General features: G+C 34.9%; 1 protein-coding gene across 8 annotated transcripts in view; it reads left to right on the plus strand.

Annotated features, from left to right (window-relative positions):
- Positions 1-22901, plus strand: part of CNST (consortin, connexin sorting protein) — a 53700-nt gene that overhangs the window by 10776 nt on the left and 20023 nt on the right. For 7 of the 8 annotated variants that reach the window (XM_055713125.1, XM_055713124.1, XM_055713129.1 and 4 more), the window contains 7 exons: positions 3423-3857; positions 11782-11987; positions 16504-16534; positions 19081-19167; positions 19643-19757; positions 22264-22285; positions 22465-22561. In XM_055713125.1, the coding sequence (XP_055569100.1) occupies positions 3473-3857; positions 11782-11987; positions 16504-16534; positions 19081-19167; positions 19643-19757; positions 22264-22285; positions 22465-22561 (943 nt within the window). In that variant the 5' untranslated portion in view covers positions 3423-3472. Of the gene's footprint in view, positions 1-811; positions 832-3422; positions 3858-11781; positions 11988-16503; positions 16535-19080; positions 19168-19642; positions 19758-22263; positions 22286-22464; positions 22562-22901 lie in introns of those variants that run through there. The other variant, XM_055713130.1, reaches the window with a different exon arrangement.

Genomic DNA, 22901 nt, shown 5'->3' on the forward strand with positions numbered 1-22901 from the left:
GAACTGAAGCACTTTGATTCATTGGCATCTTTTAACAGAGGTCAGCACAGTTCTACTCAGTGTTAGCTTTTATTTCAATTTTGGGCATCCAGTGAAGGGAGGAAAGATGTGCCTAGGAAGAAACAGGTTTTATTCTTGGCACGATCTTTGTGTGCACAGTTCATTTCAATGGCAAAACAGTAAATTCAGTAACTGCATGTTAATGGTCGGTTAAATATAGTTCAAATCACTAGTGTCTAGTTCCGTTTTTGTTTGTAAATAAGTTTTCTACTTGTTTTTACACAGAGCTAAAGTTCATTCTTACAGGATTTAGTTTCACTTTGGTACCTGCCTTGTGCCTTGGTAAAGTCAGAAGGAATTGCAGATATCAACATTGAAACCAGGAAGGAAAAGAAGCTTCATCTGGGGAAAAAAATCCTTTTAAAAGATCAAGACTGATCTAAATTCTTTGAGCTGGCTCTTCCTGGATTTTCATTCTCTAAGGAGTCATAAGGGCTGTAGAAAGGAATATATTTTTCAGGGCTATTTATTTAGAGAAATACTGCGTTTCAAACAATAAACCAAGAAATGTTGATCTATGCTAGGTGCAGAAGCTCTCCAGCCTCTCAGCCAGAGAGGGACTATCATTTTAGCCACATGTTAAAAGGAAATGAGTTAATATTTTCTATCAGAATGTCAGCTTCCTCTATAGAAACTGTCACTTGTCAAAAGCATCTTTACCTCATTTTGTATAATCTAGTAGGAAACATTGTTCAAATGCATTCACATTTCTGTTTCCCTGTGATAGCTGTTGAAAGGATAAACTGTTGTCTACACTACGCAAGAGTGGTGGTAGGACATCCTGATTTTTAATTATTGCTGTTAAAATGAATTCGTTGTTGGCTTTGGGCAATTTAATTCAACCTCTTTTGTTTGATATATCATTTCATCTATGAGCTGGGGAGGGCAGCAGTAGTTAATATTTCATATGCTAGGAATAGTAAGTGAACCTTTTAAGTTCAACATAGTGTTTGGGGTTGTTTGGTTTTTTTGATGCTTTAGAACAGTATTAATAAATCAACATAACTATAGTGTGGGTGTCGTAAAGAGTATCTTCTAGTTCTCATTCTTGCTGGTTTGACTGAAGTTCTGTCCTTTTAACCTTTCATTTTGTGTTTATCTCCCTTTGAGAGAAAAGGGCTTGATTAAGAAACATCCTTCTAATGAACAGATGCATTCTTCAGATATGTATCTTCTCTAGAGTTCCCTTCATTGTCTTTCTGGTGCTCGAGGAAGGCAAGCCAATTCTCTTATTTGGTTGCCAAAGGAAAATACAACTTCCATCTCTAGTGTACAATTCGTTATTCTTCTAGAATAGAATAGAATAGACTATTTCAGTTGGAAGGGACCTACAGTAATCATCTAGTTGAATTGCCTGACCAATTCAGAGCTGACCAAAAGTTAAAGCATTTAATTCATTAAGGGCATTGTGCCTGACCAATTCAGAGCTGACCAAAAGTTAAAGCATTTAATTCATTAAGGGCATTGTCCAATTGCCTCAAACACTGACAGGCCTGGGGCATTGACCACCTCTCCAAGAAGCCTGTTCCAGTGTTTGACCACCCTCTCATTAAAGAAACACTTCCTCAACTCCAGTCTAGACCTCCCCTGGTGCAGCTTGTATGTTATTGGACAGGCAGTATTTTTTGTTAAACTGGTACAGCTGGAAATGGTTAATAAATCCTTCAGGTTGGAAGCAGAGGTGAAGTTGTCCTAGTTGGTGCTGACTTTTGCGTTTCTGTTGCCTGGCTGGTGGTGGCTTGTCACCCTCTGCATGCTTCCCTGGAACTCCTCACTGTCTGTTTATGCAGCCTGGACTTTGTATGCTTGTTTGTGAGGACGTTATTGGAGACAGTGTCAAAAGTCTTACCACAGTCAGGGTAAACAGCATCCATTGTTCTCCCCTCCTCTGCTGAAGCCAGTCACCTCTTTGTAGAAGCCTATAAAGTTTATTAAGCACTATTTACCCGTCATAAATCCATGCTGACTACTCTCAGTGACCTTCTTGTCCTTTATATGTTTGAAAATGGTTTCTTTTTTTCTGAAAAGGATTACTTGGTATATCACCTTTCAGGGACTGAGATGAGGCTGAGCAGCCTGTAGCTCCCTGAAGCCTCCTCCTTGTCCTCCTTGAAGATCGCAGTGACGTTTTCTGTTTTCCAGGCCTTTTAGCAACTACAGAGGTTGTGGAAGAATAATATTGGGAAAATCTTTTTAGTAATCATTAACAGAAATATGTTTCTGTGTATGAAGGAAAACCTACTTATTCTCTTAAGGCATTTTTTCTGTTTTTCTGCAGTTTGAATTCTTCTAGCAAGTAAAATTAAACATTATCTTGCATATTTAGCAAGTTTGTATTTCAGTTACTTCAGTTGTATATACTGGGACATAAGACTGAAGAAAGCCTGGTGGAGACAGTTTTCCTTAAAATGCCTTTTCATTTAAAGGAAAGGATAGGAAGCTGCTGTAGGAGGCTTGTCTAAGCTTTTCTATAATACAAGAGTGCTTGCTGATTTTTTGGCTTCACTACTTAAAATATGTGAGCTAAATCTAATGAGATGTACATAATGGAGCTGTATTTCATCTATATAGTCGGTAAGTTAAACCAGCAGTACTGCCGTGCTTCTAAAAGCCAAAGATAGGAACTGAAACAATAACAGTCCTGTATAAGTACCATGTAACTCTTCTGCTAAGTTACCTTTTTTTTTCCTGTGAATATGCATCTAATTGCAGCATTGATCAGAGGTGCATGTTCACAAAAAGGGAAAATTGACCCCTGCTGAGAGTAGGTGGGGGATTAGGTTTTTTTATTAACAAACCATCTGCTTCTGTGTATACTGAAGACATGGTGAATGTTTTCTTGAAAATAGTGAAAATCTGAGTCAATAAACAGGTTCTACTTGCATCTGATTCTTGTAACAGTTACTCTGTCAGCATATTTGATATGGTACCATCAGTGACAGAATTAAAGGTTGTTCTGCTTTTATTCCTCCCTGTTTTATTTTTATTTCATGCAAACTATGATCTTATGTGACAAGAATGCTTTTGGTTTAGCTATGGATTTAAAGGGGGGGGGTGTCTGTTTATCTTTTTGTTTTTCTTGTTACCTCATCTGTAATGCTGAGCACTGCTGTAAAAATCAGGTCAGGTAACAGATTATAACTGAATAAAAATACAAGTTTATAGATAGTTCTTTGTATGTAAATATGCTTTGCTTTAAGACTTACAACAGGGCCATAGATTACCGTTTGAAATAATTTTCCCATTCTTTTAAAATGTTATCACTTGGCTAATGTGATTCTTTATTGGCTGGCATTAATATGAGGTTATTTATTCATTATAGTCTACATATTATAAATACTTCTTTTGTTTTTATGTTTTAGGTCTAAAAATATTTGGAGGGAGATTAAGTGGTTCAACAAGTAACGCTCTAATGGATGACAGAGAATTTTCACCAAATGATCTACAAATAGACTCAAAGGACAGTCTTCCTGCTGACTATAGGGTGGAAAGTTTGGCATCTCATTTGGTTTCTTCAGCGGATGAAAATGAAAATCAACTTGACAGTGATGGGAATGAGGTTCTGACTAGTAGCAGCATTGCTATGGGACGACAGGATAAAGGTGAGCAGGACAGCATCAATAATAATGAGAATATGGACAGTGGAGACTGTACCCCAAGCTGTAAAGAAAGTGAGACTGAGAGATCTGTGAATGTCCATATGGACCCCCAGCTGGAGGAAAAGCCTATTATAGAAAAACAACCAGGTGGAAAAAGAAGTCCAAGAAGCAAAAGAAGTTCCAGTAAAAAATCTAAAGGTATTTTATAAAAAATGGTTTTGTTCTCTTTATTGAAAATAATAGCACTGTAATTATAATCTGTGAACGAATAAGAAAGATATATTGTAGTTGTCATACTAATTATTTTAAAAATTTCACTAAAGGTGGTTTTCTGGTTTTGGTTTGTTGGTTTTGGGTTTTTTTTTCCCCAGAATTGTTAATGGTTCTAAATCAGATTCAGCTCTAGATGTTTTCACCTTCTGTATTTAAATGTTGGCTATGTAGCAAACGGAACATCAAGGAAGCACAAGTAGAGGGAGGTGCAGAATTTCAGTATGGAAATTGGGCTGACTTCCAAATCAGAAGAGCCAGAAATTCAGGCAGTATGGTTTTGTTCATTTGAACATTGTGCTCAAGTGCAAGATTTTGGTGTCTTGATTCACTGTCAAGGTTTTGAAATCTTGGTATGTGTACCAAATAGTTTCACCTTGGCCTGCTGTTGTCAAAATTTACTTACATTTTTCAAATTTTAATAAATAGTCCTAGGATGTTTTATTTATTACCCTGTTTGGGGTAATGAGCTGTTCAGAAATGGGTTTGTACCAATTTTTTGTGTTACTTCTCCTTCAGATCTTTTCAGTATGAATTGGATAAGGAAAATGCAAATGTTCATTACATGCTCTTATTTGAGATGCTTCTGCTGTTTTTGAATGAGTAGGATTTGTCTGCATCAACACAATGTGTTATTATATTAGGTTTTTGCCATAAATCATAAAGATTATATGTCATAGTGCTGCAAATATATTAATTAAAATCAGTGTATTTCATTGTATAGATGTGTTTGAAAGTTGCTTGAAACACTTAGAACAGCTGAATCAAGCCAGCTTTTTTTTCTTTTTTTTCTTTTTTCCCATCTAAAGATTGAGTAGAGAGGGAATTCAGCTACTTAAAATAGATAATTTTAAAATAAAATTTTCTGGATAAACAGCATTTTTTTATGGCCTAGTCTGAAAACTGATGATGATCTTAAAGAATAATAAAATAAGTAAAGAGAGAAAGGAAGGAAGCCTTGCGTTCCATGTCTTGTACATATAGGCAAAATCTAGAAGAGAAAAATTTTATTTTCTAGTAGAGATAAGAGGATCCTGAAAACTACCATCATCATAAGGATGATGAGTTCCCATTAAATCATGCAGAAAGTCATTAAGTATAAATTTCAACTGTATATTTAATGTTTAAAAATAGAAGAAAATACTTACTTCTGTCAATCTCTTTTTTTAATTAACTGAGAACCGGTCATCTGTATGACAGGTATAACAAAATAAAAAGTTGATGAAATGTGATTCAGATGTGTGGACAGAGATGTCTGAAGGACCACAAAAGGAAGAAAATGAGAAATTTGCCCAAACACTGGAAGTTAAACTTTGCTTGTATTGTCTCTGCATTAGTTTGTATTCCTGTTGAGAAATGCAATCAACTAATGCAGAAAAACAAGCTGTGCATAGTAGATCACTGTTTTAAGGCACAAAGAAGAAATCTGAAATACAGATAAGTATAATACCACAACAGAGAATGTCCTGCTTTTAAGAGTTTGGTTGAATACCTATGAACAAAGTTTTACTACTTTAACAGTAAGAACCTTGACTATTACAGAAAGGAAGATCAAAATATAAAATTGCATTTATCTCCCACTAATTACAGGTTAGTTTACATTTAGCCTTTTAGATATTCTCAGATGATGGTTCTCCTGTTTCCACACAATGCGGTGATTGTGTCACAATTTCTTGATGTTGCAAATGTCTTTATTTTAGTGAGAATCTTCCATTTAATTTTTAACACTAGCTATTTTAAACAATTCCTGAGTATTCCTCTACATAAAAGAACCAAACTAGCTTTCTTGACTTTATACCAACTCAGAGATAAAGGAGAGAATAATCAAACCAGAGTGGAAGATCCCTGAGTGGGTGACAGCAGAGTGCCACACAAGCAAGCTGGAGTCACAAACTAAATATCTGTATGGCATGTATTATGGTGATATTTTAAAAAATTTTATTAACTATTGAGAAATCACGGATGAGTTACTTGGACTTATAGCTAAAGAAGAGATTTATGAATCTTCTCTTTCCCTGTAAGCAAACCTGTTATGGTCTCTGTTAAATGTTGCCATTCTGGAAAATAGGAGATTTGACTTAAAAAGCATGTTGTTCATATTCCTTCTCTTGCTAGTGATTAAAGCAATGAGCCTGGAATATGGAAAACTACATTTTTGCTTTTTTTATTTATTTGGGACTTACTCAGCAGAAGATTGATAATTGTTAAATAAGTTAATCTTCAGAAGAAAGAGCGAGTGCTTACACGTGCAACATGTTTGAAACCCTCTAAATAGCTGCTTATAAAGCATAAACACTTCTAAGAATTTGATTATTATGTTTCTGTATATGCTTGGAATGTGTTAGGGCTAGAATTATCCTAGGTCCTACAATCATTGGACTGGAATGCAAGATTATGAATAACTATATGTGGTTGAAGGTTTACCTAGTTCAATACCTTTCTCCTGACAGTAGCCAATAAAGGATGGGTAGGTAAGAGTATGAAGGACAAGGCAAAGAGGTAGTGATTTGTTCATGTGCTCTCCTTGCCATCAGCAAGTATCCATTCAGGGCTCCCCCAGGTGGGAACTGCTAGACTGCAGTAGCTTACAGTGAATGTGTCACCTGACTTGCAGTTGGTTTCTTGAGTCCATTTCAGTGTCCTGGGGTAAGTAGTTCCAAGATTTCACCTATGTGTTGTTTGAAGAAGCACCTCCTTTTAGCTGTCTTGATGCTGCTGTAAACATACTAAGAATGAATTGACAAGTCTATAGCTTCCGGATCCCAAATTTCTCTCAACGTTCTTTTTGTATACTAATAATAGTTTTGAATAGACTGCGATTATATCTGTTTGAGGACACCTGATGCTCAAGAAGTGAGGTAAATTTAAATTGACAAATTTAAACTTTGACGATTATTCATACTTGATTTCCTTGTAATGAATTGTACTAACTTTAGTGCAGTAGAGATAGTGATTCATGAGGTGTCATCTGCTTCAATGTATTTTTGTAAATGTGGACTTCTAGTCTCTGTAAATAATTTCATATTTTTCAAAAGGCATAACTAGTAACTTGGTGTTGTAAAATCAGTGTGGAATTCCTTAATATAATATAGCACAGTTACTTACACTTCATCATTTTACCCTAAGTTAAATTCTGCAACATATGCTTTCCCTGTAAATTATTCAACTTATTTCTTGAAGCAGCTTGAAGGTGGAAGAAGAAAGTGGAGTGACTGGGATGAATTTGGTGTTGCAGCAAATGAAATATATGAATATAAATTAGTCAAATTATATGAAAATTCTAGGAATGTTATTTTATTTAGGGTTCTGTTCCACACTAAACCACTAAACAAGATTTTGAGCTTGCTCAGGCAGAATTACATCTTTACCAATACTACTGTCTTAAAAGCTCTTTTTTTTTTTTTTTTAATACTTGCTGGTCTTTTTTTCTTCTTTTTTTTTCTTTTTTTTTTCTTTTTTTTTCTTTTCCTTTTTTTCTTTTTTCCTTTTTTCTTTTTTCTTTTTTTTTCTTTTTTTTTCTTTTTTTTCTTTTTTTTCTTCTTTTTTTTCTTTTTTTCTTTTTTCTTTTTTCTTTTTTTTCTTTTTTCTTTTTTTCTTTTTTTCTTTTTTCTTTTTTCTTTTTTTTTCTTTTTTTCTTTTTTTTCTTTTTTTTTCTTTTTTCTTTTTTTTTCTTTTTTTCTTTTTTTTCTTTTTTTTTCTTTTTTTTTCTTTTTTTTTCTTTTTTTTTCTTTTTTTTTCTTTTTTTTTCTTTTTTTTTTCTTTTTTTTTCTTTTTTTTCTTTTTTTTTCTTTTTTTTCTTTTTTTTTCTTTTTTTTTCTTTTTTTTTCTTTTTTTTTCTTTTTTTTTCTTTTTTTTTCTTTTTTTTTCTTTTTTTTTTCTTTTTTTTTTCTTTTTTTTTTCTTTTTTTTTTCTTTTTTTTTTCTTTTTTTTTCTTTTTTTTTCTTTTTTTTTCTTTTTTTTTCTTTTTTTTTCTTTTTTTTTCTTTTTTTTTCTTTTTTTTTTCTTTTTTTTTCTTTTTTTTTCTTTTTTTTTTCTTTTTTTTTCTTTTTTTTTTCTTTTTTTTTCTTTTTTTTTTCTTTTTTTTTCTTTTTTTTTCTTTTTTTTTTCTTTTTTTTTTCTTTTTTTTTTCTTTTTTTTTCTTTTTTTTTCTTTTTTTTTTTTAATGGTTTCTGAATGAATCAGTCTGAACTAGCTCTCTGGTATTGAGTACCAAGAACATTTAAAAAAAGGGATTACCATATGTTTTCTGTACTAGAAACTTCTGTTACAGCTGATTTAAGCTAATGCTACTGAATGTGAAAATTAAAATTTCAATGAAAAAAAGAGGACAATATCCATAATTTTATTTTGATAGCAAATACCTCCTACTTCCACCTCTGACTCATTCTCAGGCAGGTGGCAAAGCATCTCTAATTTCATACACTTGCAGTACTGACGAAACACAAAAAGGGTGGGACATACTGAAAAATGCATTTATAATTTTTATTCACAAGATCTGTCAAAATTGGATCTTTTTGCAAGCATGGCACTGCTTCGGTGAACTCTTAGGGAAGCTTTGAGAAAATTTCCTTCTCCCCATGTCTTGGGAAACATTGGCATACCCAACTGGATATGCCAGCTGAAACTCCTCTGAGTCTCACAGAACAGAAACCTGATCTCAGCTGTCTGCTACATTTCTAGTGCATGCTCTGGCTATTGGAAAGTTGATATTTTCGGTGTTTTTTCACATTTATTTTCATAAAAATAAATTTCCATTCTAGTGTGGAACCAAATGTTAAGTTATAGAGTAAATATCAATGCTTTGCAAAGTGAAAAAAACTTAATCCTTGCTTCTTAAAATATCAGAAATAAATGTAATTAAAAAAAAAATCTGCTTTGGACAGCAAGATCGATTGATTCCAGGAAGAAGCAGTGTTGTGTGCCATTTTCAAAAACATAGTGGAAAAAAAAATAAATAGGGTTCTTAGCCCATAACACCTTTATGATGAAACAGCATTACTAAGCATTGCTATCTCAAGGAAAATTCTTGTTACAGTGCCACTGAGGCACAAATGCTGTCTTGTGTTTAAAATAGAAGAAGGTAGAATTAACCTGAATGGCTGTAAGGCCTTGCTTCAGAATGAGGGGAGTAATTTGAGGGCAGAATTTGATTCCAAGTGAGTGATAGCTCAACTATATGTAGGAGTAATACACAGTTTATAAATTATGTCTTAGCAAAGTACCACAATAACATGAAAATGAAGGTTTTTCATGACAGTTGCTATTGAGCATGTTTCAGTCAATAGTCATGTTTTGATGTGACAGGTGATTATTAACTGCTTATTTTATATATATATATACTTATTATAAAGTGCAGTTTGAAGTGATGGGGGATTTTTTCTGAGAGAAAAGGTTTGCCAGAACATGTGGACCCTCTTTTCTGGTTTCATGATCATGTGCTGAACAGAAAGCTGTATTTTTAAAGACACCTTAATTCCATCTCTGAAAATACTTCCTGGTTTGTGTCTTGCAGCCAGTTATGTCTCTTGTTGCTTTTGGCCCACAGCAAGCCCAAATAAATACTGGAAAAGCAGGCATATGCATTAATATTGAAAAAGCAATCTTAAATTACACCCATATTTTGTCTGGCAGTAAGCCCTGTGAAAATAGCCACCCACAGAGCTTATTAGTACTCTTGACCTGGATAGTTTACTTAATAAAGAGTTTAAAATAACCAAGAATAAAATGGTTGGACCTTCAGTGGACAAGCTAGTGCCTTTCTTAAGCCCTAAATCTTTCAGTTGTGATGAATCAAGGGGTTCTGAAATACGCTGCATGCCCAAATGGTAGAAACAGCGTGATGGTTACTTGAAACTGTGTCCCCCACTGGGGAGGGGGATGACACTTTTAAATAACATGATTTTCAGAAACTGGGTGTAGCTAGGGAATAATAACATACTCATAATAACTTGAGTTTATAAAAGTCTATTGTGCACGCTTCAGTAGCCAAATTTTCTAAATTGTTTCAAAAAATTATGGGATTGTTTTTTAAAAATTCGAGTCCTATGTAAATGTATCAAGTTCGATGTAGTTTCGTGGAAAAAGAAATATTAATCGGTGGTATAAACTGTAGTTTTCTGGTTACACCTACGACTGTGTGTTACAGGAAGCCATCATTTATTCCTTTTATTCTGTGATCTTCATGAGAAACTGGTCCAGTCTGTATATGGGTAATTGATTTCTCCCACTACTACTGACTGCTCTACACTTCTCTAATCTCATTTAACATTTCCTGATAACTATCATATTCATGATCAGCAATATACTACAGATATTTTATTTCTAACAATAAAATAGGGGATTTGCACCCAGTAACATTTTTGTACTGTTAAGCTTTACATTATCTATTGTACATATTGCCAGTCCTCTACCTGCATGTCTGACTGTTTTGACTTCTGTAGAATTGGAGGCAGGCCACAGTGGACTGTCAGGGAACATACCATGGAGAACCTAGTTTTCTGCTTAGCAAGAAGTTCTGAAGGCTAAATTCAGTGTACGTCATTACTACCAATGTAGGTCACCACTACTGGCTTATTCCCTGGAGTCTCAAGTCATACGATCATTTAGGTTGGAAAAGACCTTTGAGATCATCAGCTCCAACCGTTAACCCAGCACTGCCAAGCCCACCACTGAACCATGCCTCTAAGCTCCACATCTGCACATTTTTTTAAACACTTCCAGGGATGGCAATTCCACCACCTCCTTGGGCAGCCTGTTACAGTGCTTGGCCACCCTTTCCATGAAGAATTTTTTCCTAATATCCGACCTGAATCTCCCTGGCACAGCTTGAGGCTGTTTCCTTTTGACCGTCTGTTTGTTACTTGGGAGAAGAGCCCGACCCCACCTGCCTACAGCCTCCTGTCAGGTAGTTGTAGAGAGCAATGAGGTTCCCCCCCTCAGCCACCTCCTCTCCAGGCTAAAGACCCCAGTTCCCTCATAAGGCTTGTATTCCAGTCCCTTTCCCAGCTCCGTTGCCCTTCTCTGGACACGATCCAGCACCTCCGTGTCCCTCTTGAAGTAAGAGGCCCAAAACTGACAGGGTTTCCTTTTCTGCCAGGCTGAATGAACCGTCCAACTATCTAGGGAGGTTTTCCTTTACACTTAGCAGGACAGTCCCCCTGGACATATGTCCTCCACAGTAGAATCCCCCTCTGTCATCATCTGCTTCTTTCTGTCCTTTAAGATCCTGTCGTCTTTGGGAGGAGCTCCTGTGTTATCATCTGAAGAACAGGTCGAATTGTCCTTCATTCCTTCCTTCCTTTCCTGGGACATCTGGCTGTACAAGGTCCTTGGCAGGAGTGAAGAGGCAAACTGAGAACATTCACACTCTCCTTGCCTGCCTTCTTTTTTCCCTTTTTGAGAAAAACTGTTGCAAACAACCCAGCTTTCTGTCTCTGCTATATTTCAGTTCTGTCTTAGTGAAGTTTATCCATTTGGACCGAAGTATTGGGTTTTGTAACTGAAACTAACACCAGTCACAACACTCTTTATTTTAGGCCATCCTGGTCTCTTATTAATAACTCTGTAGAACAGTTTAGACCAGGAGGATTTTTTTGCCCCAAGTTAAAGTCAGGTCCATGTTAGAAATGTGCAAGTATACTTTATGTATGTTACCTTGCTTTTTCAGGTAGGTGAGCTGACACTGAGACAGATCTACCACAACTAATTCTGACAAGACCAGCATTTTATTTACATGCAGGGATGTTATTTAAGATACTAGGGTTTTATTCATAGCTTTTATGTTGAAATTTCCTAAAAAAGCAACTTGATGTATTTTTTTGAGTTCTAACCTAAGTACTTGTTCTTTTTAAAGGAGTTCCTACAGTGGGAACCACAGCAATCAAGGAGGAAAGTACTCTTACTACAGACACAGATTCTGCGCATGATGAAGGTGCTATTGAAGCAAATGAAAACCTTAACCAAAAAGAACAAAAACAGACGTTGCAGTCTCTTTTCTCTTTGCTCCGTGAAGAGGTTGAGCAGATGGATTCAAAGATACTGCCCCTGTGTCTCCATCAGGTACTTCCTATGATTCTGGGATGTTGCTCACAATTTTGTTTTTAATTGAGACCTTTATTCATTAGGAAAAAATGCATTAACTCAACATACACCAATATTCATACCTCGACGGGTTATTTTGATTTATAATGGGTGTTCAAAGCAAGTATCTCCTCTAAGGTCTTCTAATGTATTTAAAACTATAAATTGCTTTGAAAGTGTATTCTGCAGTTAAAGGAAAGTCTTAAGGATGGGGTTTATAATTCCTCAAATGATGAAATTCTAGTTTGGCGTGATGATTTAGGAAAATCAGTCTTCATACCTTAAATATGGTTTGTAAGACACTGGTATACGTACAAGACAGCTGATGTCTAGATAACATTTTAAATCTGGAATTACTTTTGCTGTTGCAGACTTCTTTCTAGCATGGATTTCATCATGAACACTAATATTCAAGGTTGCTTATTGTATACTTTTTTTATAGCACAGTTGCCATACCTGTAAGGCCAGAGGAAACGCTGAGTAAAAGATTTCTTTTCAAATCAAAAACTGACCAGGAGTTTTTCTTTCTGGAGATTATGATGTGGGATGAGTATGTCAATAGGACTTGATGCAGTATTTATTGGTAGTTTAGTTGTGTCAGACCAGTGGACTAGAAGAGCAGAATGTTTGGGTGTAGGGTGTAATATGAGCTGTATATATAAATAGTGTACAGCCTGTGATTTGACTTAGTTGCATTATTTTTAATGTGAAAAACTGGATGATTGTGATACTTTAAAGTTCTGAACTGTGATGACACTCCTGCATTCTTATTATCTTCAATATAAATAAGCAATTATATTTGAGAAATAGGTTTCTCTTTAGGATTGCAAATTACAGATAATTTACACTTGACATAGAATTTTATTTTTTTTTAATCTGTTTGAATGAAAATATTTGCTATCGTTCCTTAATTTATTTGAACTCTTTATTTTTGTTTGTACTTTTAGCCATGCCAAATTGGGTGGCTGTGGCTGTTCATGAGTCGGTACAAAGGTCTGTTTTGGAAAACAACAGAGTTAGGGCAGAAATTTCAAAATGCATTGCAAATATTACAGAGTGATGTAAAACATGGTGGAGGTGAAATCTGTTTGCTGCTTTTTAGATAAGGAAGCCAAACTGTAAGGGTAACAACCTGTTGAAAGTCAAACAGGAATTGTGACAGAACTGAGAACAGAATCTGCATTTCCAGATTTAAACATGTAATCAAACACCAGCTCTTTTTCTTGTAAGAATTATCAAGCGTTTTGAATAGAAAGCTAACAGAATTTACAAGGATACAAAACGCTTCTTTATCTGGGGAAAAAATAAAGGATTTTAAAGATAGCATTCATGTTTTGGTGTAAAGTGAGTCTATCAAGATTTTTTTTTTACTTTTCCAGTGAATTAACCTGTCATCTTCAGTCTTTTTTTCAGATTGCTAATACAGCCTGCCAGTAACTTTCTTTTGTGCCAAGTCTAGCAAATACTCTTCTATCATATTCTGTTTTTATTCTGTATGACAAAATTCAATGTAAAATAAAGAGCTGCATCAGATGTTCTGGAGTATTTACAATCTGCATTGTTAGTGGGAAGCCTATATTAAATATTTAAAGGCTGTGGGATATTAGGGGCTGTTCTAAGGGTGAACTTTTAATTAAAATAGGATGTAATTTTTTTCCTGTCTCAAATGGGATTCATGTGATTTGTTTAGCATTTGTTACAGAATCTAAGAAGCGCTGTATATTTAACGTAAGTACAGAGCTTTGGCAGCTCCAAAAATCCTTCAGAGACTGCTGTAGATAGCAGACAAAATGTGAATAAAACCCAATGCGAATAAAAATTAAACCATAGAAGTGACTTACCAATTCTCTTTTGGAGGTACTGGGCTCAGAATCGTACAGTGGTTAGAGATAAGACTGAGCCAGGAATACACAGCTTGTAATCTAGACCCACTATCAAGTTGCTGTCTTTTTTGAGCAGTCATCTTTAGACTTTTACAAAAGCGTCCACTTGATAAGCCCTTCAAATTATGAGTGCCTAAACTGATACGTCCCAAGGATTTTGAGACTGAATGTTTGTGTGCACCCACAGAAGTCATGGAGTGTCAGCTGTGAGGTGTCTTAACCTGAATGTTTAGCTATCAGGGTACCTGCAATTACTGCACATGTTTTACAACCATGGCCCTTGTCACACCGTGCATGGAAATAGGAAGGCTGCCAACATTTGCTGTCCCTGGAGATGGATGAGTTAGTGCTTGTAAAGGTCACTGATACCGGAGAATGCTGCTGAGCAAAATATTTTTACTTCTGAGGTTTATATTTTTTTATTTTATTGTATTTACAAACGAACATCAGTATTCCTCAGCTTTCTAGGAAAGCCTGTCCAGTTTTCTTGCAAGCACAAATAAGTTGTTGCAAATCTTCAAGATTATTTGTCTGCAGGGAGTAATTAGAAGAAAAATATTTCAGTTACCATGTTAGCTTTTCTCTACAGTGTTACACCTTTCCATTTCCAGGTATCAGCTCTACCTTTTCTATAATACTCCTCACCAGAGTCAAAGTGAAATTCTGATTAGAAACATGCTTATTTTCTGACTGTCTTTAGGTACTTGCTTTCTTTGAGCTGGTTGCATAGACTGTAGTACAGTGGTGTCTTTGCCATTCTAGTCCGAGAAACAATCCTTTACTTCAGTTCTGGGGGGAAAAAGCACCCAAAAAGAAATCAAAAACCCCCAAAACAAATTAAAAAAATGGTACCTGTACTTGATTAACAAAGTAAGTTGTTTTTTTTTTTAACTGGCATCTTGACTTTTCTTCTGGAGCCACTTCTGTGCTTATCATTTTGGCTTTGAAATAGCTGGTTGAAATAAAAAGCATCTCTAGGAAAGGGATAGTAAATCTATTTCAGTAGTCTGTAATTAAAACATGTAGCTTTGATCTAGCAGTACCTTGGTATATGGGAACATAATTTTCCCTTATGTTTACATGCCTGTGTTCCTGGTTTATACATAGCTTCTCAGTGTATAAACCCTTGGTGAGCATGTATTTGCAGTGATCTCTTAAACATAGGCATTATAAAATTACCCAGCCAGGGTGACGTTGTTTTTTAAGATGTTGCATCTGGACATCTTGCATGCTAAGGCATGGAGATCCCTTGTTCAGGTCCTACCCATTGGCTAAGATAGCAGCTGTTATAGCAGCATTTAATGTCAGTTTATGCATTTTGTTAAGCTAGAAGGGCTGGAGATTGACTTAGGTGTTCAAATATTCTATATGTAATCTCTTTTATGTTTGATTTTCCTGGTTCTCAGTAACTGCTTTGGAATGACTTTTGTTCTTTATATTAAACCTCCTTAGCACTTTGAGCTCTAAAGGCAACAAGGAAAGTTTGCTTATTTCTTGTGTCAACTCCCTGCTATTTCTTTGTTTTGACGTATCTGTATTAACTCAGCATCCATCTAAGAGAACAAGGCTTGGAGGATTGTTGTGATTTTTAGGGTTTTTTTCCAATGGTCATCTTAGTGGCAAAGCTGTCATGTTACAAATCCAATTTTAATTGTTCTGTTACAGAAATGTCAGCCTAAGGAGGAAGAGCTGTAGATTTGTTCCATGTCTTAGCAGCGGTGGTACAAATCAAACAACTGCTGTCTGGCTTAACTCTATGACTTGCTCTATTGTTGAAGAGCTTTGGCTATCAGGATGTTAGGCTTAGTGAACCGACACATGAGGCGGAGGGTCTTTAAATCTTTAACACAGCAGAGCAGCTTCAGGAAAGGAAGTGGTAGAAAGCTGATGCAATGGTCTGGCTTCTGTGGATGGACTAGAAGTAATACAGATGACAATTAAGAACTTGAGTCCTTTTACATTTATCTCATGAATTTCAAATATTCATACTGTACATATTTCAAATTCTATGTATTTTTTATATGTGTTGTAATTATATATTGTAGATAGACAGTAAGCAGGAAGGTCGTTGGTATATCTGATGCTGTGATATGTAATACTTTTAGTGTCTTTCATCCGAAGATTGTTCTTTCTCATCAGTCAGGAAACCTCCATTTCTCCATTTTATCACATTGCACTGTAATGCTCAGGAGAGCTTGCAATGATCCTAATTTGGTCAAACATAAAGAAGCAATGGTCAATAACAGAATTCAGACTCCTCAACTTGTATCAGTAAACACAGTTCTTCTGTTATAGGTAATTTTAAAAGTTTTAAATCATTAAAAAAAATTGTGGAATAATTTTTTGTTGTTGTAATAAGATAAAACCCAACTAACATTTGGGCAAATTCGTATTTGTGTGAAGACTTAATATTTCTTTGTTGTTTGATACTCTTTTTGAACATCTTTCCTAGAATAAGAATATATGTATTTAGTCTGAATATTAGTATTTCACCCAAACTAAATATGAACCTGCAAACCAGATGTTTAAAACTATGATAAAAAGTTCATGTTATATCCTTACCACTCTCATAAAAATTATAGAATCCTAGTTTTCTCTTTTTACTTTTGCAGATAGCTGAGACCTATTTTCAAGAGGAGGAATGTATCCTTTTACTTGTAGAAATCGTTATGCAATATTAAAATAATCTGGCATGATAAAACATAAAAAGATAAATGCTTTACCATTGACCCACAGGTTGTGGGTCAGGATTAGAAAGAAGTGAACAGCAGTAATTTACTCATGAGTGAATATACAGCATGTTAGCAAGTCCTTAATCAAACAGCTGGAATATGAGTTAAGCAAACTGATACGATCATTAGTGGTTGTGCATAAACAGGGAAGTAAGAAAATATTTTCAAAGAAAATATTTCTGGGTTTATATGATAAGTTCTATTCTAAGTGTTAGTAGCTGGGAATATGTCCAATCTAGATAGGGTATGGATTCCATTATATCAAATAAGGCACTGTTATAGTCAGAACAAAATTATCACAGCAGTTGATTAGAATATGTACTACAAGTATCTAGATTAGAATAAAAATATCAAGCACACTGAGCTAAAGGAGACCAGCAACCTGAAAACAATAGCAACATGTTGTTTGGCAAATGCTAATTAGTCAAAAGTATATCAAGGTAGTTTGAGAAACTGTCATAGGAAAATATGGGTAATTGCTTCTGGGAACAGCTAGTTCAATGGTCCAATTCCTTTTGATTGTGCCCAGATAATACAAACAATTTTAGTAAAAAAGTTACAGTAGTTGAACTTCTGCTAATTGCTCTCATATATTTCAGTAATTGCGGGAAAGAACAATTACATTACATCTTAAAGTGAAATTACATTTTTAGAAAAGGTGGACTGGGTTTTCCTCTGGTTGCTGTTAAGGGAAAACGATCAGACTATAAAAAGAAGAGGCAAGACTGGTAAGCCCTTCAGGTATATGTGGTTCACTAAGATGCATCATAAATTACAGTATTTGTGCATACATATTATTTCTTTATTATGTAATTTGTAACAAACAAAATACAGCAAATAGGCAATTGTAATGGTTAAATAACAAAGAATAAGAAACTTGGAAAGGTATCCTTGAAGCCTAGCCAAATTATATTAGCCTGTAATACAAACCCAGAGAAATAACTGTTGGAATATTATAGAAACAGTATATAAAATAAAATATCCATCACTGTCTTAAAGACTGTATTTCTTTCTTGGTCATCTTACTTCAAAAGCATCCATCAGAAAATCCAAAATAAACAGCATAAATTAAAGGAATGGAAAAATTAGGCATGTAGTAAATTATGGCTCTGCAGGGGCAAGTACAGTAAATCTAAAATGCATTCAACAGCATGATAGACAGTTTCTCTTCCATAGAAGTTTCTTTAATCAAAGGCACTGTATTTAAAGCTGATCAAAGGAAATATTTTTAATGCAATGTAGACCTGATGTGTGGAATTCAATACCACTATATAATACATATTTATGAAGGATATCTCCTCCGTCCTCACAACCATCAGTTTCCTGAGGTTAATAAAGAACTTACTTGATCGTGTTGCATGGTATTAATTATCCATGACAGACATTTTAATTCATCCAGCGTAGAACTTCATATTAACAATAATTGAGGGTTTGTTGCTGTGATCCTCTAAGGCTATCTCTGTGATCTGTAATTCTGTTTCTAATAACAGATTTCTTGAAAGCAGGGATTGTTCTTTCCATTAATATTGTTGTTCATAAGCCATGCTATGTATATGTTGCATGAAGCTAACAAGAATAACAAGTACTGGTTGTGTTTTTGTAATAATTACTCCAGTATTTTAATTAATATGAATAATGGAAAATATTTTTTCTAATATTACTAATAACCTCATTCACTGTACTTCTATCATCATTGTACTGTGGAATTAACTTTCAAATAGCTGGCAAAACATGGCTTTAAACAGAAGAACTAACAAGTTGGGCTTGATGGAATGACAGTTATCCTGATTATTACAAAATATGTAACTATCAGTATACCTTTGTGAATATATTGATAACCTAAGGGAGGGGGAAGAGTTCTTCATATGGAAGAAAAGTAAGCAGCATCTTCAGAAAGAAGACAAAAGGTGAACTCAGCTATCCGGCAGTGTTGTATTCAGTGGTTGAAAAGGGAAGGGGATTTTTGGAGTTTGAATTGGGGAAATTTTTTAAATAGTGTCTCCAGCTGGTCAGTGGAAAGGAGCCATATTTTCAGTTAGTTATGGTTATTGGCATGTAATTTGATTTCTTGAGAGATACATGCTGGTATTTGGGTAATTTATTTTGTTTTTCATTTCCCAGAGATCTCATTTTCTGGTAAGAGGTGTCAGCATAATAACATTTTGCTTGTTTCTTTTCTAGAAAAACTTCTGTTGAAGTTAAGGCATGTGGGAAGAGGTGACTGCTGAAGAGAATAGGATTTTCATTTTTGGAGCTTTCCTCAACTTATTTTACTTCTTACTTGCTGTTTTCATGTCTGCTGCTATTTTCTTCCTTGCACAGAAATCTAGATGCTAGCCATTATTCATTTGTATTCGGTTATGTCAAATTTCAGGTACATAACAAATATGGTGCCAAATACAAATAAATCATAACATGTCCAGATATGTGTGAATTTTTCTTTAACCTTCCATTCAGATGAGAAGGCAATGAAGTTCATTCAGCTTGAACGACTGTATCATGAGCAGCTGCTCGCAAATCTTTCTTCTATACAAGAACAGTGGGGTGAGTAGAGGCTAAACTGGTGTGGTAGAAGAAAGAGTTAATTTGGTTTGTATTTCTAAATAACAGAGTATACATTCTGCCAGCTTAAAATGTTATATAGCAAAAGCAGCGTTTATTTCAGAATTTCTCTGAATTTGTTACGAGAAAAGTATACCTGCTTTAGATTTCTTCTCACACATTTCATGAAAAAAGTGCAAATAGTTTGTCATTCATTATTCTAGTAATTAAGACTCTGATTGGTCCACAGTTGTTTTGAGCTTATTTTTGGTTTAGGGTTGATGAATCTGATGTGATGAAAATAAAGTGTATTGTGAAAAAATACAATGCTTTTTTACATAGCCTGAAACAAGATTGTAGAGCATACACAAAGAGTTGTTAAATATTTCTCTGTTAATTAGTTTCACATATATGTTTTATGCTAAGCAAATACTACGTCTATAATATTTTGGGTAAAAGTGATTTTGGTTCACTTTAGAAAGAAAATGGAAAACAGCAGTTCCTACTCCAGTTACAACGCTGAGGAATTCAGCTAAAGAACTGAGTGGTGAAGAGCTGGAAAAGCTTACCAGAGTTTGCTCTTCACATCCACAGTAAGTATAAGAAAATGTTACTACTTTTCCAGTACTAATATGTTAGTGCAGCTGTGTCTATTTGCCAGTATAGATGTTTTAAAATAGTCAATGTCAAAATAAAAGTTGAATCCCATTGACTTCAGTGAATTTGGTTATAAAGTAGTGGTTCTTTTTGATATGTAACTAAAATGTTTCCATTACCATCAATTTTCACTGTTTTTATATGGTTTGAGGAATGTATAGGGACTAGATCTGAACTATTTTCAGCAAATTATTAGTATGCCAGAAATGGAGGTTTGAGTTTTAGTATTTTCAGGCAATGTAAAAACTGAGCAGTGTTAATTTAGACAGAGAGAGACTGTAAAACTGATGATGGTGCTTGTGTCTAGTACCTATTATTTTAGTAATTGTTTTGAAAGGGAATTGTCCAGCACCTCAGACTCCAGTACTCCCATCTACCCTATAGGATTTTATTCCCAAATTTTCTACATTTTAGGACAAATCCCTAATGCTTCAAGTCATTCTTGTTGCCTTCTGTTGATTTCATATAGGTTGCCTAACCATTCTGAAGCAGCGATTCTGTAGTTTCCCTAGTGTGGCAGTATTCTGAAAAGTGGTGGAATCTTAGTTCCTACCTGCTTTGCTTGATGCATCTCAGCCTCCAGAATCAGCATGTCCCAGTATCACACTCGTTTGGATAGGGTGCTCCTCTGGGTAGTACACACAGGAGATTGTACCCATCAGGAAGCGGATCTGTTATTTTATGGGTGAATGTCCTACCTACTAGGCATTGAGTTTAAGGGACAGATGGAAAAGATTATGCCATCTGCCACTGAAAAATGATCAGCCAATGATGATAATAGGGAAACTAACCACGTTCAAAAGCTGTGGAAAGTCCAAGCTGTGACAGGGGAAATGCTCTCTATCGATGGGGAGAGAGAACCTTTTCAAATATATTTGCATTGGCTTAGGCAGTCTCGATGTAACAGAATGCTTCTGTTGTTCATAGAGAGTATGATTTGGCTTCCATGTGTTTTTTTTTTCTTCTGGGTGACTGTACAGAAGTTTGAAAACACCAAGGCTGACTGCCAGAACCCAGGCAGGGATTGTTTATTTGTAGTGTGAATGGTTTGGGAGGGAGCCCTTGGAAAGCCCGTGGTACCACAGGAGGAAGGGGCAGCTCTAGCACGGTAGCATCATGTTTACATGTTTACAGCAGGCTGCTACTGAGAGATGGCACTCTTGAGTACCTGCAGGGTTCCTCAGCCTGCATTTCCTTGCACACAACCTTGCAAGCCCTCTGAAGGATTAAGATTCAAGTCTATTGCTGCTCTTCAACTAGCACCACCTCCCTACTGTCACTTCAGTTGTCGCCCTGCTGAGAATAACTCTGCTTTCTCCTGCTAATACTTTGGTGCAGCCCCACTTCAAAATACAAAATTTCAGTCATGTAACATCATTCCTGGTTCTGAGAAACCCTGCAATTAAAAATTAAGGCTTCTGTTCATTGGCCATAATTAGTTGTCTGTATTTAATATCATTAATCTTCTGAACTCTAAGCAGAACTCTTATTTGCTTTTATTGTTTCATACATTTTTTTCCTAAGCTTTAATCTCAGTTTATTTTGTAATTAAAATTACACTTTATTTTTTAGTGAATAACATGCAGCTCTTTGAAAACGTGAGGATTTTGCTTTTGTAATTGAACGTAATGTAACTTCTTCTGATACTCAAGGTCTAGAGCTACATACTGGACATGGTTGTTCTTTAAAGATAGTTTTGAGTGTCTCTATTTGAAGTTTAAATGGTAAAATTTAAAAGTCTTCACAAGTTTTTTTTAGAGAGTATGAACATAAGTACTTTTCCCTCTTGTCCTTCCTACCTTTTTTTTTTTTTGGTAGCTTTAAACAAAGTGCTCAACGTTTTATCTTTATCGCTGTATGAAAGGCTGCGAGACAGATCGTGCATGATAAAACACATTGTGCATGAATCTCTACCCAGTTTGCAAAGTCCTTGCTGTGAGCAGTGCTGACTCACGTGTGAATCCCAGTGGAATCAGTGGGAGCTGCTGTATCTTAGAGTACTCAGAAAACATGTCCCAGTGTAAACAGTTTGTGGAGAAGGAAATAGATGGGTTTTTTTCCATTCCTCAATCACATTTATAGTGATCAGTATTTTTAATACTAGTAGATACTAAGTCCCTACATGATTTTTAAAGTTGGTAGAGTTCTTTCTGAGCATAAAGTGTTAGAAGATTTTAGATTGCTTGATATGTTGGAGTAAATTTTTTTTAAACTGCTTTCTCAATTAGGTGGAGCAATGTTTGGGCTCATGGGTGATGATATTCACATATGGTACAGATCTGTGCTTGGAAGTATGCTAGCATGCTGACACTGTTTCAATGTAAGAAAAGTTCTGTGCTAATATTAGAGCAGAGCAAGGGTTTACAAGATGTCGATGACATTTGTTATGAAGAATGTTGCTTCTTTTTTTTAAGTTGTTTCTTTTTTTTCTTATTGCTGCAGGCCACAGGCATCCAAAAATAAGGTAAGCAGCTGCCTAATTGAATTCTGCTTTGTCAAAGATTGCTAATGAATATATTTTTAATAATATTTGATACAGTCTTTCCAGTTTAGTATAGAAACTGTTTGAAGTTTGGATGTTTCAAAAAATCAGTGTTCCTGTTTAATTCCAAAAATTACAGGAAATACTATCATATTTTACAGCTAGTAGCTGCAGAAAATACATGGGAGAGTGGTTGTTTGCTTCAGTTAATGGAATCAAAAAAATTAAAGGAAAGAGAAGCTACTGCTTTTAAATCAGGTATGTGTGTGTTTATGTGCATGCATAAGTTTGTTTTAAATATTATACTGTAATGATATATTCCTACAAATACTATGAAACTATTTCATTTGAAGCTACAGCATTTGTTGGATTCCCACAGTTTCATCCATTTGTGCAAATTTTAATTTTTTTCCACAACTGCACAATGGATGTACTATGCCATTTTAATTAGTCATTGATATTCAGATTTGTAATTAAAGTAATTCTAGTCTCCATCAAAAAAAATCTTTTAAATGTGCATATTTTTATAGCAGCCTACATAAGCTACAAAACGTGTAAAACTAGAGATAAGATAAATAATTTCTATGTATAAAATACA

Source organism: Falco cherrug, chromosome 6 (assembly GCF_023634085.1).
Source record: "Falco cherrug isolate bFalChe1 chromosome 6, bFalChe1.pri, whole genome shotgun sequence".
Classification (NCBI taxonomy): Eukaryota; Metazoa; Chordata; class Aves; order Falconiformes; family Falconidae; genus Falco; species Falco cherrug.